Source organism: Manis pentadactyla, chromosome 14 (assembly GCF_030020395.1).
Source record: "Manis pentadactyla isolate mManPen7 chromosome 14, mManPen7.hap1, whole genome shotgun sequence".
NCBI lineage: Eukaryota > Metazoa > Chordata > Mammalia > Pholidota > Manidae > Manis > Manis pentadactyla.
In genome coordinates, this window is record NC_080032.1 from 90,884,266 (window position 1) to 90,901,766 (window position 17,501).

The 17,501-nt window shown below is 41.9% G+C and overlaps 1 protein-coding gene across 2 annotated transcripts in view; it reads left to right on the forward strand.

The window, feature by feature from the left end:
• ARID2 (AT-rich interaction domain 2) overlaps nt 1-15,682 on the forward strand; it is a 164,879-nt gene extending 149,197 nt beyond the window's left edge. For both annotated transcript variants that reach the window (XM_036889222.2, XM_036889224.2), the window contains 5 exons: nt 4,047-4,185; nt 4,281-4,366; nt 6,239-6,362; nt 6,447-6,538; nt 14,086-15,682. In XM_036889222.2, coding sequence (XP_036745117.2) covers nt 4,047-4,185; nt 4,281-4,366; nt 6,239-6,362; nt 6,447-6,538; nt 14,086-14,230 — 586 coding nt within the window. In that variant the 3' untranslated portion in view covers nt 14,231-15,682. The remainder of the gene's footprint in view (nt 1-4,046; nt 4,186-4,280; nt 4,367-6,238; nt 6,363-6,446; nt 6,539-14,085) is intronic.
• Nucleotides 15,683-17,501: the final 1,819 nt, after the last annotated feature.

Consider the following 17,501-nt stretch of genomic DNA (forward strand, 5'->3'; position numbering starts at 1 on the left):
TGCACAGAAAAAGAGAGAGGTTTTAAGGAACTAAACCAAAACACTCACAGTCTTGGTAATTGAATCACAGAGATTTTTATTTTCATTTGGATGCTCTCAAGTTTTTCAGTCTCTTGAAATGAACAGCTGTGGTCCAGTCCACTTTCCGGATTGTGTTGTGGGTTGGACGTCAGGGCGTCGATGGAAAGGCATAGAAGGAGAATTGCTCCAAACACGCTGGCCACCTTCCATCTTGTCCTTGCCTCACCACATCCCAGGAAAAGCCCTAATCTGAGAACTCAGTATCTGTTTTGCATTGAAATTACATTAAAAATTTTTTAATCCAGATATTCCACTTAATGGACCTGGAAACCTTTTTTGCCCCCTCATACAATCATTGCAGCCACTTCACTCATACTCATATCAGAACCTCCCCTCACACCAGCATCAAGTCAACGAATGGTTTGTGTTCCTGAGTAGTTAGAAAGTGTACTTGGAGGAGGGGAAGGCCACAGACGATGTGGGCAGGTACAGTACAAACAGTCGTGATCCCTGTTGTCTGACCACTGTGTACACACACTTGTGTTGATGTGGTAATTTAAATTGATTGACAGAAGCATTGACTTTATCCTTTTTTCTTGTGACCAAGAAATATATTCATCAATTTTGTGTATTCTAAATAAACTTGATTCATTTAATGTATTGAAGAACAGTTTAGAAATAGTTATCAATTTGACTTAGTGACTAGCAGCAGTACATTTATGTGTATGCTTGTAAACAGCTTTACCTTTCAATTAATAATTTAATAGTATTGAGATAAAGTCTTAAAAACAAGTTTTTGTGTTTTTGTGAAAATTACCAGTCTAAAATAGACCTCTCCCATATTTATTGCTTATGAATGGAATAGCATTGTAAATACGAAATTAAATTCCCAAACTGAAAACATACATAACTGATTTTAGTTTCACAATCAACTTTTTTTATTACATCACTATTACTTAACTTGTTTTATAACTGGAGGTTTATACCATTTGATTCCCTTCACCCACCCCTCATCTCCTACCTCTGGAGACCACCAATCTGTTCTCTTTATGAGTTTGGTTTTTTCGTTGTTGTTGTTAACTGTTTTTGTTTGTTTAGGTTCCACATATAAATGATATCATATGGTATTTGTTTTTCTCTGTCTGATTTATTTCACTTAGTATAATAGACAATCTGTTTACAAATAGCCAAACTGATTTCTTATTTATGGTTGAAAAATAATCAGTGTGTGTGTGTGTGTGTGTGTGTGTGTATGTGTGTTTATATATAACTATACAGTTTTCTCAATGCCATACACTTGAAGAGACTGGCCTTTCCCCACCATATATTCTTGGCTCTTTGTCATAAATTAATTGACAGTATATGTGTGGATTTATTTTGGGGCTCTTGATTCTGTTCCATGGATCTGTGTGTCTTTTTTTATGCCAATACCATATTGTTTTGATTACTATAGTTTTGTATTAAAGTTTAGATTATATATATGTGGGTGTACACACACACACACACATATCACGTTTTCTTTATCCATTCCTTTGTTGATGGACACATAGGCTGTTTGCTTATCTTGGCTATTATAAATAATGCTGCGGTGAACATAGGGGTACATGTATTTTCAAGTTAGTGTTTTCATTTTCTTTGGATAAATACCCAGAGATGGTACTTCTGTTCTTAACTTTTTGAGGACCCTCCATTCAGCTCTGCATAGTGGCTACACCAGTTTACACTCCCACCAGCAATGCACAAGGGCTCCCTTTTCTTCACGTCCTTTCCAGACCTTGTTATTTCTTATCTTTTTGATACTAGCCATTCTAACGGTATGAGATGGCATCTCATTTTGGTATTTCCCTGATGATGCATCTTCTCATGTCTGTTGACCATCTATATGTCTTCTTTGGAAAAATACCTATTCAGATCCTCTGCCCATTTTGTAATCAGATTGGGTGGGGTTTTTTTTTTGCTATTTCATTGTAAGAGTTCTTAATAAATTTTGTGTATTAACTCCTTATCAGATCTATGATTTGGAAATGTTTTCTCCTATTCAGTAGGTTTCCTTTTCATTTTGTTGGTGGATTCCTTTCCTGTGCAGAAGCTTTGTGGTTTGATGTAGAACCACTTACTTATTTTTGCTTTTGGTGTCAAATCCAAAAAGTTGCCACAAGCACAGGTGTTAAGGAACTTACTACTTACGTTTTTTTCTAGGAGTCTTATGGTCTCAGCTCTTACATTCAAGTCTTTGATCTGTGCTGAGTTAATCTTTCTGTGTGGGTGTAAGGTAGGGGTCCAAGTTCATTCCTCTGCATGTGCTTGTGCACTTGGCCCAGCACCATGTATTCAAGAGACTGGCCTTTCCCTGTTGTATGTTGGCTGCTTTGTTGTAAATTTATTGGAAGTATATGTGTGTTTTTATTTCTGGGCTCTCAATTCTGCTCCATTGATTTATGTGTGTATGTTTTTTATGCCAGTGCCATACTGTTTTGTTTCTTAGTTTTCTAATGTCGTTTAAAATCAGGAAGCCTGATGCTTCCAGCTTTGTTCTTCTTTCTCAAGGTTCCTTTGGCTACTCAGGGTCTCTCCATACAAATTTTAGGACTCTTTGAAGGAATAAAATAGCAGTAGACTCACAGACACCCAGAAGGACTAGTGGTTACCAAAGGGAAGGTGTTGGGGAGGGGGAAGGGGATTAAGGAGCACTGTAATTCACACTCACAATATAGGTAGATCACGGGGAAGGCAGTGCAGCACGGAGAAGACAGGTAATGACTGTAACATTTTACTATGCTGATAGGCAGTGACTGCAATGGAGGTGGGGGCGGGGGATGAGGACTTGATAATATGGGTGAATGTTGAAACCACTATGTTTGTTGTTCATGTGAAACCTTTTAAGATTGTATGTCAATGATACTTTAATAAAAAATTAGGGCTGTTGTATTTCTGTGAAAAATGCCATTATAATTTTGATTGAATCTGTAGATTGCTTTTGGACATTTTACCAATATTAATTCTTCCAAGCCATGATAGTTTGACAATGAACTTTTGATAGTATTTATATAGCTGAATATGAATGGCATGAAATACATAAACTATAATTTCAACATTGTCTTTCATGATTCAGTACTCAGTTATTCTTGATTAAAATTCATTTCAAAATGTCAGTCGTTTCCTGAAAGGATATTAATTTGAAACATTTTATATATACTGCACATGAAAATTTGGTTCAAATATAGACATGTTTATATGACATCCATAAAATATCAAATCCTAGGAGAGCTCTACCATAAACTCTAAAGATACTGATCAATATTTGTTACTAATCAGTAATTAAAGCCTTTTAATGTATTCTTTCCTGTCTGGATGCCTGTGTTCTGTCTCAGTGCCACGTATTCTCACTTATAAGGGAGAATAGTACCTGACTTTCTACTGCTTTTGATACCTACCCACTCAACATATGTTTCGTTACACTCCAGAGCATATGAGTGAGTAGGGTACGATAATGGAGAAAAGAGAAACATGACTTCTTAAACATAGACAGACAAAATGCGAATTCAGTTAAAAAGCTAGCCTTACCAAATTTGTAGTGTTTAGATTCTTAGACTGAATATGAGAGAATGTATTGTGTGTAATTAGCAAATCTGGTAAATGCTTGAGTAGCTTCAGAAAGTACTGTAGAGTATGGCACTTGCCTGTAAGAGAATGTCCTGTTGTGTTTAATAATGATATTTCATCTGTTGTCAAAAGATTCTTAGCTGACCTTCATTGAAGGTGGGGAATTAACAATGAAATATATTGAACTTCAGTTACCAAAAGTGTTCAGTACAGTTGAATGATTTGATTCTCAAATATAAGCAGGGAAATTTCAAAACAGTTTCCAAATACTCTGAAATGAAATGAATGTGAGATTTGCTTGCACTATTTTGCTTAATATTTCTGTACATTGATCTGGAGCTTTGGTATTAGGAGAGTAAGTTTCCTATTATAAAGAATATACCCAAGTGTCAGAAAATTCCCTCTACTTCTGTGTTCCGTAGGTGGTTTCAGACACCGTCACAAGTGTTCTTCCACGCAGCCACTGAACACGGGGGGAAGGATGCGTACCCGGGGCAGTGCCTTTGGGAGGGCTGCGAGCCCTTCCAGCGGCAGCGGTTCTCCTTCATCACCCACTTGCAGGTACGTTTCCTGGGACTGTCGGCTCAGTAGCTCATCTGGTTGCATGAGAGATCTTGATGCAGATTCTTTTCTTTCCTTTCTTCTTCCTCAAAAAGGATAAGCACTGTTCCAAGGATGCCCTGCTTGCTGGACTGAAACAAGATGAACCGGGACAAGCAGGAAGCCAGAAACCTTCTACCAAGTAAGGAACATGTTGCACACACAAAAGGAAAGCTCGGGAAGCTAGGCAACCTGTGACGGTGAAAGGCAGCCGAGCTTCCTGAGAGAGGAAGCCTGGGTGCCATCCAGCTCTGCCACTCGCCAGTTAGATGCCCCTAAAGGATGGCAGACAGCCTGGGAGAAGTGCTCTGTGAACTGGAAACGCGTGTGTGGTTCTTTGTCCTTTGGGAGACTAACTGAACGTGTATTTGTTAATGGCAAAGAGACTTCGTTTGACAGCTTCTCTGCGGGAGGCCACGGGGGCATGGGAGGGTTGTGTGTAAGAGCGTACATGTCACATGCACCTGTTTTCTTGACCACATACTGCAATTCATGTAGTCAGGTTGTAGTTAATTGTAGATCCTGTAAGGTCCTTATTGAATTTACATAGTATCTCATATTCTGTTTCTAACTAAGGACTTTAGTTGTAGATTCTAGAACCTAAACAATATTTTTAACTCCCAAAATGTGAAAATAATTAGTCACCATTTACTGAGATACTACTGTGTACTGGGCATTGTGCCAGACAGAGGGAATTCCAAAAACAAGATACAGTCTGTAGCTTCACAGACCTGAAACTCTAGAAGGAAAACAAGAGCAGAGGAATATAGAAGCTGCTTATGTTCTTCATTCACTCCCTTCCTATTCAGTGAGCACCGACCACGTGCTGGGCAGTAGCATGCAGTAAGTCTGAACTACATTTTGCTGAGGGGTTTAAGTAATTCTTACTCCACAGTGTAATAAGTACTCAAATGAAGGTGTGCACAAGGCTCTGTGGGAGCCCACTGAGACCCCCTTGGGGACCAGGGAGGACTTTCTGGGGAAAAAGCACATTCAAACTGAGACTCCGAGGCTGAGGAGTGATTAGCTGACAGTCTCATTAGCCACATCATTGTGTGGGTTTTCTCCGAAAAGCGATGGAAAGTCATTTTTCTGCCAAATACCTTCTTCTGTAATTTTCACTGTATTTAATTTGTATATATTATGTAGCTTACAAAGATATTTTGGAATACGTTTGGTTTTGCTCAAGTTGGAGGAAGAGATATGTGGTGTATCAGTTACAGTCAATCAGAAATCTTTGTCACATATACCTAAAATCTAATAAGTTTATATCTATAGATAGATAACCTAATCTGTAGACATCTATATGTAGATACAGATATGAACTGTTTACAGTTTAAAGACTGCTTTTATGTTGACTTACTTAATACTCAGAATTAGTTCACTTATGTAAACAAGTGCCAGAAGTAGCCCCACTTTACGGATGTGAAACGGAAGCTCAGAGGGGCAGACAGACACCCCGAGGCACGCAGCCGGGGTCGGTGTCGGGGGCGGGCAGGGCTTCCTTACGCCCGCCGGGGTCACCGCTCCGCCCGCCGCCGCCTCACGTGGCGCAGGGGACATGAGTGTGGCTCCCCTGGCCGACCGCGTGCATCTCCACGGTCTCTCCATCCTGAATCTCTCAAAAAGGACAGTAGGACTATACTGGAAGGATGGATCGAAATCATCAAGTAATGATGAAAAAGAAGGTGATAGAACAAAGTAATCGTTTGAAATGCAGTGTTTAGCATAATTTCCGACTGTTATCGCACCAGGTCATCTTTCCGTGCTTAGGTGATGGCAGCTCACTTTGAGGCGCTGTTGGGCAGTGGCGATCTGCAGCCGGAACTGGGGGCTGCGCCCGTGGTCGGCGCCTCCACTTCTGCCCGGAGAGGCCCCGACGCTGTGAGCCGGTCTGGGTCGCGGGCCCACAGCCGAGCGGCCCCCTGCCAGCCGGATAGCAGCGCCCCGCCCCGGTGCCAAGGGCGGGGGAGCCCGGGCCACCCTGTGACAGCCTCTCTCTCCGCCCACCTAGGCAGCCAGCTGTGGTGGGCGCGGGCCCGACTCCCAGAGCACAGAAGGCCATCGTCAACCACCCCAGCGCCGCCCTCATGGCGCTGAGGAGGGGGTCGCGGAACCTCGTCTTCCGGGATTTCACAGTGAGCATGCGCGGAGGGCCTGGCCTGGGGGGCGCGGCCCTGCCTGGCGGGGTCCCCACTCCCGCTCTCTTCTTTCTCTTCAAGGATGAAAAAGAGGGACCAATAACGAAACACATCCGTCTAACAGCTGCCTTAATACTGAAAAACATTGGTAAATATTCAGAATGTGGTCGCAGGTGAGTGATCTGTTTTCCGTAGCCAAAGTGAACTTAGGTTATTTTACTTTTACATCTAAGTTAATAAGATTTCTGTATTTCAGTCACTGTTTTTCCCGTTAGTTTTTTGAATGTCAAAAGCTTATGCCATCATGATCTCTTAAAGCCAAAAAAGTAGAGAGAAGTTGAAACGACCAGAAGATGTTTTTTTAATTTGTCTTAGGTTAATTTTCTTGTTGGCCCTAGAATTTAGAGCAAAAAGGTAGGTCTACCAAGAGAAAATCTAGGAGTTTCCTGCTTAGGGGAGTTACTTGGTCATTCGAAGGTGTGGCGTTAGAAGAGAATTTACCTTGATGCTCGGCATGTTGCTGGAGCTGTCAAAGTCATAGATGTTGCTGAGATTCACTATGACACCTGGTTTAGAAGTTACCTCCTCATGGACCTGGGCAAGAGGGAACTCCAGACCGAGACCCGCAGGAACAGAATGGCGACTGATCCTCGCGAGGTTCCTGCCGATGCCTCTAGGGCCTTATCTCCTTGGAGCCAGTTTCCAGCATTTCTCCCCGCATCTTGAACTGACCCCTGGGCAGACTCCTTAAGCGAGGAGCTGTTCTCGGAGGCACCCCGCTTTCAACTGGCGACTCTCAGAGTCTGTCCCTCTCACACGCTGATGTCCCCCCACTGGGGTCTTGAACCTATGACCTTAGTGCCCCTGCATTTGCCCTGCCCTGTGTCTCCTTGCAGTGACCTTCCAGCCATATTTCCCAAACACGAAAGCAGGGCTGTCAGTTATAAGAAAAAAAGTAATGAATTTGACTATATCAAATGTCTAAAACTTTTGTAAATTAAAGATGAGTAAACCTGAAAACTAAAGTTAAAAGAAGTATTTGCAGTGACCAAAATTACTGTATCTAGTTTTTTATTCTTACAGATGAATAAGAAAAATTCTTAACATTCAAATTAAAAAGCAGACAGCTTTTCAGAAAAAAGGAAACAGGAATAGGAAGATAATAATCTTCCTGCCTCATTAAAGCACAGTTTCTTCCCGCCTTCCTCTCTCTGTCCCCCCACCCCCCACCCCCCGCCACTGCTCTTTGTCTTCAGAGCCCACCTCGGTTCAGCCTGACCGCGTGCATGCTGCGGACCCCGTCCCGCTCCCCCTGCCCTGACCCTCCCCCCTGCGCCGCTGGCCTCTGGGTGTCTGGAAACCCTCCTGAGCCAGCTCCGGGCTGCCTTTCCTGTGCTGTGTCCCCTCCCCACCAAGTATGTTCTTCTCTATTCTTTTGACATGTCTGTCTTCCAACATTTAATCTCATTGTTTTGTAAATATTTTTTATAGTTTTTCCCCTACTGACCTATGTGCACATTTCCTGTGATTAATCTTTGTCCGCGGAGCACCTAGCTCAGTGCCCAGTACATTATGGGTGACCCTTACTTCCTGTCCAGCCTTTAAGAGTCAACTCGGGGTTCCCTCGTCCTTCCCCAACATCTTCCTCCAGCCTTACACCAACCTAGGGTACCACCAGTGCCTCTTCCACCCCACAAACTGCATATTATCACCTTAGCTGCTGTGATCTTTGAACGGAGGAATTGAATATTTTTGGTTTTGTGCCCTCAGTGCCTACATAGTGTTGGGAATGTGATCGTGATGCATTAAGTGACTGATTGATAGGCAGATGGAAGGAAAGAAGTCTCACAGACTCATTTTTTCCTGGAGTTGTAGTCTGGAATTTGTGTAGGACATTGGAACTCTAAATGTGATTTTATAACTTTTTTTAGGGCTTTTTCCTCATGTTCAAATTACATATTCTTAGGCTTAGAGCAAAGTCCCTTTGGCTAGGTCAATATAATTATGGAGCCAGAAGTTTTCATTTTGACTTTTTGTTTTGATGTTGATTTTGTTATTTTATTTAACTCTAAACCTTCCAGATGTCTGCTGGCATCTGCAGTTACTCTGATCTTGCAAGTATAGAATCGAAAGAATTAAATCAATCCATTAAATTCTCCCCATTCTCCCGCCTAGCCTGGGCTGAGATCCTCTTACAGGACCTGTATTGACCATCTCCAGCAATGGGGAGTTAATGCTGGAGCAAAAATACTGACAGAATCTGGTGAAGTCCACATATGTGCAGAAAAGAATATATGAAATCAGCTGCAGAGATAATTCTCTGTTGATAATTTCTCATCTCTGATACAGTAAGTTACAGAGTATGATTTTTTTTTAGACCAAAGCTGATTCTATTTGCAAAAAGAAAATTTCAGGTCAGTAGGAAGGTATAGAGAAATTTACCTTCATTCTTACAGTAAGGTATACTAAACAGTACAAAATGTCAGCAATTTTAAAATTTGAAATTCAGAATCTGTTTGAATAACTTAAAATGTTTAAATGCAGTTTATCTTTTTATGATTACTTTTGAGCTCTGGAGAATTGCTAAATATTTCTCTCCTTTTGATATATATTTTTGTATCAATGTAATACATGAGTCTTATTTTAAAATCAAATGATACTTTTATATACAGTAATCATGAACAAACCAAAAACTAAATCAAAAAAGCAATTACATTTACTGTAAATCAATAATAAAATACTTAGCAATCATATTAACCAGGGAGGTAGAATATTTATTCACTGAAAACTACAAAACATTGCTGACAGAAATAAGACAAAAATAAGTGGAAACACATCCTATGTTCATGGACTGGCAGGCTTAAAAATGTATACAGTACAACCCTGAAGCAGTCTGCTGGTTCAGTGCAACTCATCAAAATCCCAATGACATTTTTTGCAGAAATAGGAAAATCCATTCTAAAATTCATATGGAATCTCAACCCTGAGTGGCCAAAACTATCTTGAAAAAAAACGAGGAGGACTCATCCATCCTGATTTCAAAATCTACTGGAAAGCTACAGTAGTCAAAACAGTGTGGTACTGGGATAAAGACTGATGTATCAACCAGTGGAACAGAATAGAGAGCCCAGACCTAAGTCCTGGCATATGTAGTTAAATGATTTTCAAGAAGGGTTTCAGAGAGTCTTTTCAACAATGGGGTTAGGAAAATGTATATTCACATGTAAGAAAATGAAGTCGAACACTTACCTAACACCATATACAAAAATTAACTAAAAAATGGATCAAAGACCTAAAAGTAAGAGCTAAAACTCTTAATCTCTTAGAAGAAAACATAGGGGGAAAGCCTCTTGACCTTGGGTTTGACTCAGATTTCTTGGACACCAAGGCACAGGTAACAAAAGAGAAAATAAACTGGATTCATCAGAATTAGAAACTTACATATCAAAGGACACTACCAATAGAATAAAAAGGCAACCCACAGAATGGAAAGTAATTGCAAATCACATAACTGATAAAGGGGCTAATGTGTCTAGAACATATACAGAACTCTTAAAACTCAATAACAAAAAACAAACCAATTCAAAAATGGGCAGAGGACTTGAACAGACATTTTTCCAAAGAAGATAAACAAATTGACAATCAGCACATGGAAAGGTGCTCAACATGACTAATTATTAGGGAATGCAAATCAAAACCACAATAAGATAACACCTCATATACATTAAGATTTTTTTTTTTTTGATGGAGATGTGGAGAAATTAGAACCCTTCTGCATTACTTATGAAAATATAAAAGGATGTAGCCACTGTGGGAATACAGTATGGCAGTTCCTCCAAAAATTAAATATAGGATTACCACTCGATCCAGCAATTCCATTTCTGGGTATATACACAGAAGAGTTAAAAACAGGGAGTTGAACAGATGTTTATGCGCCATTGTTCATACCAGCATCATTCACGATAGGCGAGAGATGGAAGCGACCCAAGAGGTCCATCAACAGATGCATGAGTGGCTAAAACGTGGTGTGTGTTTATACAGTAGGTTGTTATACAGCCTTAAAAAAGAAGGGAATTTTGACATATGCTGCAACATGGATGCATCTTGAAGCTGTTATGCTAGGTGAAATGAGCTGGACACCAAAGGACAAATACTGTGTGACTCAGTCAGTGTATCTGAGGGTCCTTGAGGGGCCAAGTGCATTGACATGGACAGTGTAACAGTGGCCACCAGGCCCTTGAGGGAAGGAAGGAATAGGGTGTTAGTGTATAGTGGGCAGAGTTTGGTTTTGGGATGATGAAAAAGTTCTGGAGATGGACAGCGGTGGTGGTGCAAAATGTGAATGTACTTAATGCCACCGAACTATACACTTAAAAATGGTTAAAATAGTAAATTTTGTATTATGTATATTTTGCCACCATTTAAAACTAAAAACAATAATGGAGGGATTTGGGGATAAATGGGTGATGACTGCTAATGGGTGTTGGGTTTCTTTTGGGGTTGGTGAAAATATTCTAAAATTGTGATGATGGTTGCATAGTTTTGTGATTACACTAAAAACCACTGAATTGTACACTTCAAGTGGGTGAATTTTATGGTATATGAATCATTGCTCAAAACTGTTAAAAAATAAATTCTGAAAAATTAAGTGCTGCTAAAATTTAATTCTTCCTCTCCACCTTTAAAGGGGAGCTTTCAACAGTTTAAGCTGATTTTTCTATTTGTCTCCACATTTCTAAATACTATGCTTATGTTACTATTTCTTGACTTATCTGATCTACACATTATCTGTTGACAATCTTTCTAAAGAATTGAATACTTTTAAAACCTGTTTTCTAACCACTTCTCCTTTCCTTGTAATATTGTTCCAACACAGTTTTTGATTAAATCTTAAATCAGATATTATTGTCAGATTGTTTGAAGCTGAGCTAGGTGCTACTATTATTACATTTTTCTTTCTTTGTTTTTCTGGGGTTAGAGAGCGCCTTACTTTTTGTTTAGTTTTTATGGACCTAATGGTGACTTTTCTATATATATCAGTCAGTATCTCAAACCTGTATGTAAGCCGTCCAGATGCTCAAATACAGTTGTTAAACCTCTGTCACTTTAACATTTTTCCCTGCAATCTCAACTGCTTGCTTTCTAGGCCCGTTATACGACCGTTCTTGGGAATTCCTTCTGTGTTGAATCTCTTAACCTCCTTCACTTGATTCACTCCCTCATCATGCCAAAACAAAGCACATTCTCCAATAATTTTAAGAGCCTACTTTATCTGCCAGTGTCATATCCTACCCCTGTGTTGGATAGTTTGACTAGATAGAATTCTAGATTGAACAGTCATTTTCTTTTAAAAATCTGAGGGCATTGTACTGTCTCCTAACACACAGCTTTGCTGTTGAGAAGTCCAGTGACATTCTGGGTCCCATTCCTTATATGTGATTTACTTTTCCCCCTCTGGAAGCTCTTTTTAATGTTTTAAAATTTCTGATCTTCTTGAGTTTCATGATAACATGTCTCCATGTGGGTGTTTTGTTGTCACGGCGGAAGTGAATATTTCATTCCAGTGGTTCCTTTCAGTCAGGAGATTAATGTCCATCAAAACTGGGAGATTATCATGAATGTTTCTTTTTATAATTCTGTGCCATCACTATCTATTCTCCGTTTCCTGAACTCGTTTTTTTGGATGCTAGACCCTTACAGATTGAATCTCTAATTCTCTCTTAGCTTTCATTTTTGTCTTGCTTAATCTGTTTTCTAGTAATTCCTTGACTTTACCATCAAATCTATTGAATTTTACTTCAGCAATCCTGCTTTAAAACCTTAGGCCCCTTTCTGAGTGTGAGCATTCTGTTGACATGCTGAGTATAGTGATGCAGGGTCCTCTCTGAGAGTTTTAATGCTGGTATTTTTGAAGTTTCTTCTGTTTCTGGTGTAGTTGCTGGATAGTATGCCTGGCTGTATACTTGTTTTTTCCTCAGATATCTGAGGATTTTTGTCTTTGTTTTCTGTTGTAAAAGTAGAATACCTAAACCAGTTGGTGCCCTCCATGCGTGGTTCCCACTTGTCACTACTGATTACCATTCTCGAAAGACTGGTGAACCAGTTTGTTTATTGGAAGTCTCCAAATATCAGTCTCTATTTTGAGATAGATGATTTTTCCAGTAAAAAATACACACACACACACACACACATTTCTATTGGGCTTTTACAAGAAGGATTGGTGATTCAAAGAATATTACAACTTTAGTACATAATGCCAAGCAATTCCAAGAGATTTTATCAATTAACACTCCCTCCAGCCAACATATGAGAGCCTCAGTTCCTCCAGATAGTTGGTATTGTAATCTTAATATTTAATCATTTTTGGGCATGCATTTTATCCACATATGGAAACTACATAGAAGCAAATAGCCAAAAATCCAGAAAACAAAAAAGATACCAGCTCCTTAGTCATCAGTCTCAATATCTTCTTCCAGTTGTAACTCTTCCTTGTTCTGCTGTGGTAAAAATGACTATTGAAATTTGGCTTTGAATTTGTGTTGTTCCCCATAAACTGCTTCTTTACTATGTTTTTCATCCAGAACTTAAGTCTGTCTCCTTCCTTTTGCCCTGGAGTCCCTCTTCTCCGGGGTGGTTTTAGTGCGGGTGCTGCCGTTCTTGGGCAGTCACATGCTGGTCGACTTACTTTCCTCCGACCTGTGATGTGAAGACCTGGGGTGACGCGGCGATGCACGCCCACGTCCACTCGCCTGGCTTCTCTTGCTGGCAGTTTACTAAGCACATGTCTTCCACCTTCCCCACTTCCCAGTTGATTTTTACCACTTCTCTCCTCTGCTCTCAGCATTACCCTTTGCTTTGCTAAGACAGGGCTCACGTCTATAATTTTTGCCTTCTATAAAGAGCTACATCAATATTATAATTTGGGTATAAATTCTCTTTTTTAAACTTACAAATTAAGAAAAACCAGGTTCTTTATGGAGTAATGGGGTATTCAGGTGAGAGTCGAGCTAAAATGTTGCCTGGTTTCACTTAATGAAGAGAAGAAATTTTAATCAGACCTAGAATACAATTTTTATTTTCAAGTCCTCTCTTAAAAGCAGCCATTTTGTTCCTCTCTAGCATTTTCTGCCATGCTCTGTATTTTTATTTATTTTACTGTGGCAAGGACCCCTAGCGAGAGGCCTGCCCCCCTGGCCCTGTGGTGTCCCGCATGTGATTGCTGGCTGTCGCCGCAATGCTGAGCAGCCTGTGTCTAGAACCGACTCGTCTCATTTACCTAGAACTTCGTGCCTGCTGATGTCTTACTTCTATCTCCCCTCTGTCCCTGGTAACTACCATTCCACTCTTTGATTCTGTAAATTTGACTGTGTCAGAAATAGGATCTGAATTTTCTAAAAGCATGAATGAAGATTGATATGGTCTCCCACATTTAAAAAGGCACCACGGAACAAGGGCAGCCAAGTGGTAACTGCCTGACTCTGTCAAGGCTGCCTGCCTGACTCCACGTCCTCTCAGTTTGGAAGGCCTCGGTTGGCCTCACTGGGCTCGTCTGTAGGTTGACCAGGTCGGCCCGCTCGTGCCCAGCCCCTCTCTCTCCCGACAGTGTTACGTTGACATTGAGGGCGTGCAGCTGCGCGCTCGCGTTCTTTAAACTTGCGAGATCCGTAAGGAGCCATCACTGGTCTTGGATACTGACGAGCTCCTGTGTGCTTTCTTCCAGATTGTTAAAGAGACATGAGAACAGCTTGTCTGCGCTAGCCATCAGCAACATGGAAGCTTCCTCCACCCTTGCCAAATGCCTTTATGAACTTAATTTTACAGTTCAGAGTAAAGAGCAAGACAAAGACTCAGAAATGCTGCAATGAAAAATAATTCCACTTCTGCAGTGATGCCTCAAAGAGCGTCAGATACATTTCACATCTGTTACTGAAGAAGCACGACGTCTTAATGGAACAGAGACCATAGAATGAATTATTTTATCTCCTCCGTGATGCTAGAGGAAGCTTCGTATTCTGATCTCTGAGCGAATCCCTTTGTTCTCTGTTTTGAAAAAAAATCTAGAAAGAAAAAGAAAAAAACTGCCGTGGGATTGTCAGCCAGTTTATCTGCAGGATGTCTCCAGACCTGATAAATCCTGACGGAAACTGGTGTGATCAGAATTCAGTACCATCCACATTGGAATATACATGGAATATTGTAAAACCTACATGAGCAGATGAAATAGAAGCATTAAATATTTTTATCTATATCCAAAAAGGAGCACATTTTTATATTTACAAAACCGTTTAAGCTGGTTTGAATAATTAAAAAAAAAAAAGTTTCAGCACATCTATACCCCTGATCTCAGAGGGGCCACTGATATCTAGCTATGGATTGTGTGTTTTGTTTAGAAATCAGTAGCTTGGTTTTCTTACTTGAGCCGATATATTTTCACTTATTTATTATCATAAAAATTTACCAGTCTGAATAGATCTTGTAAATATTTGTGAATAGAAGGAACACCTTCCATACCACTGCAGCCACTGGAAATGCATTCTGTGGTGCCCTAGAAGCATTATGGGTAGGTCCTAAAGTTTTCTAGACTTTCCTGTCAATTGTAAGTAATTGTGATATACTCTATGCAGTGGACGGATGTTCTTCACATTTGTGTAAATACTTCTGCAAAGGTACTGATACTGTAAAGTCAGAACAGTTTTGTGGAACTGTGATTTTTTTCTTTTATTTTCTTTTATTTTTTTTTTTTGTATTATACACCTTGTAGAACTCATTTTGCTGGCTGAAAGAGTATGGAATAATATATCTTATGTCATTTTTTTAGAAGAAAAACTATTCGAAGGTATTTTTTGGTTTTCCCTGACATGTATCCGCTGTAGACGTTTGTCATGGGCAAGCTCAGAGCTTGCACCGAATTTTTTGTATTTGTAAATTGGTTTAAAAACATGGAATTTTATACAGGTTTTCTCCTGTGTTATATATGCATCATGTGCAGGTATGACATTTTCTTCACTACTTTTTCTATCTTAATACAGTGTGGGGTTCCTTTGTGTCACTCTTCATTCTTAATACTGTACCACATTCCTGCTCACAAACTGCTCACCTCCTTAACTGTCTTTTTCCCCAGCGTGAAATGTATCCATTTATAACTGCCTATTGCCTGTTCTCTTAGCATCCAAAAATGTGGAAGGCCTCCCAACCACCTTTCTGCTGTGTCCTTAGGATGTGCGGTAAAAGATAATAGACCTAACAGTTTATGTTCTAGAATGGCTTTATTCACTTTGGTGACTGTTTATAGTTTTTAAATAAAAGACTGAACATTTTCTTGAGTCCTCATTTCTGAGTATGCTTAAAACATTCTTCAGAAGGAGAGTTCGTTCTAAATGCAGCTAAGGCGAGGTCCAGTCATCTGTTGGATTGTATGTTAGTCATAATACATTAAACAGAGGGCAGTTAAGTGGCCCTTTATTGGACAAATGAGCATGAGATAAATGGGCGATCACAGGATTTATTTTCCATTTGTCACGATGCAAAGCGAAGCCAGGTTGTCATTGGACACGGTGCTTTCTTTGGCTGTTCACACAGAGCCACATGCAGCCAGATCTTCAACTTGAATTTGGGACAGAATCTTACGGTAAAAGGGCCTTAGTTTGGAGATAAAAAATGTTTTTAATGATTTGATTCAACTAGTATCCAAGGCAAGTCAGTTTTCTCCCCGCAAGGGGCCCCGGCCCTGCGCTCTGCCGCGTGTCGATGTCCGAGAAGCGCCCTGTCCGGCCTCAGCGATGACTCTTTTCTGGGCTGGGTGGGTGTTCCTGGCCCACCGCCTGAGACTGGGGCTGCCCAGCAGACACCCCAGAGATGTCATGGAAAACACCAGAACAGCCCTCAAATGCCCCCAAATGTACATCAGTTGGAGAATTTTCTATTCATTGTACTTACCTAATAAAGGTACATTTCTTTGCAAAATAAGGAAGTGCAATGGTAATAGAAAAGAGGAGAAATGTCAGTTGTGGACACGGTTTTCCTCCTCCTCCTGCCTCCCCGGGACGCGCGGCGGGCCTGGCTCCTGTGCCCACGTGCAGGCGGGTCGCCGCTCCAGCGATGGTCTCTGCGGAGAAGTTTCCAAATGTGTGAGCGGCTGAAGCCGGGCACGACTCCCAGGCGGGGCCTCAGGCTTCGCGGGGCTCATGACGAGGTGACGGGTCGCCGGGCGGCGGCATTCAGGTGCCCGTCGCCCAAGTTCTGCGTTTCCCTCGTGAAAAGGCACCCCTCGCTCGACGGAAACCTCGTCCCGGGTGGCGGCGTCTCGTCTGAGGCCCTGTGGGTGCCCGTCTGCGGCACCGAGGCTGCGCCCGTCACCCGCGGGACCGGGTGACCAGCCGCCCCTGGAAGCTTGTCTTACTGCTTTACAGTCACGCCGCGTGTGTGTGTTTTAACCCTGAAATGACAATGAAGTGGTTTTTCAAGTGGGAATGTCAAACCTCATCACTGAGGCTGTAGCACCGGACGGAGGGCAAGGACGCCCTGTCACGGGACCCGGGACGCGAGCAGAGCCGCGGGACTGGGGGGCACCCGGCGTGCCCGGGACCCTCGGACCAGGCGACCTACAGGAGGACGAGGTCCCGCATCCACGCGGGAAGCTGCGGCTCACCTCCCGCTCCGCATCGGCGCCTCGGCCGCCCGCGGGACCCACGCGTGTGCGGGGACAGGGCCAGGCCCGTCGCGCGCCCCTGGGGCAACCAGGCGGCGGCCCCACGCTCGGCACGCAGGCTCCTGGATCCGGACGCCGGACGCCCGTCGGAAAGCGACGTGCGAGTGGGTGACAGGCACTTCCGGGGCAGAAGGGCGCTGAAGGGCACCCGGTGGACGCTCCCCGCCACGGGCAGCCGCTGTTCACGTTTCTTGAGTACACTGTGGACCACGCGTGCGCAAGTACCAGTATTTTCTCATTTTTTACACAAAAGATTTCATACCGTAAACGCCGCTTTAAAATTTTTTAGTATCTTAAGATCTCTCCATTTTGGTGTCTCCTGCCTTTCGGTGGCTCTAGAACAGGGTCCATCCTGCGGCCGCGCTGGGACTTCTTAGCTAGAACCCTTCCCGGTGGATCAGGGGGCGTGAGCTCGACTACTTTTTTGT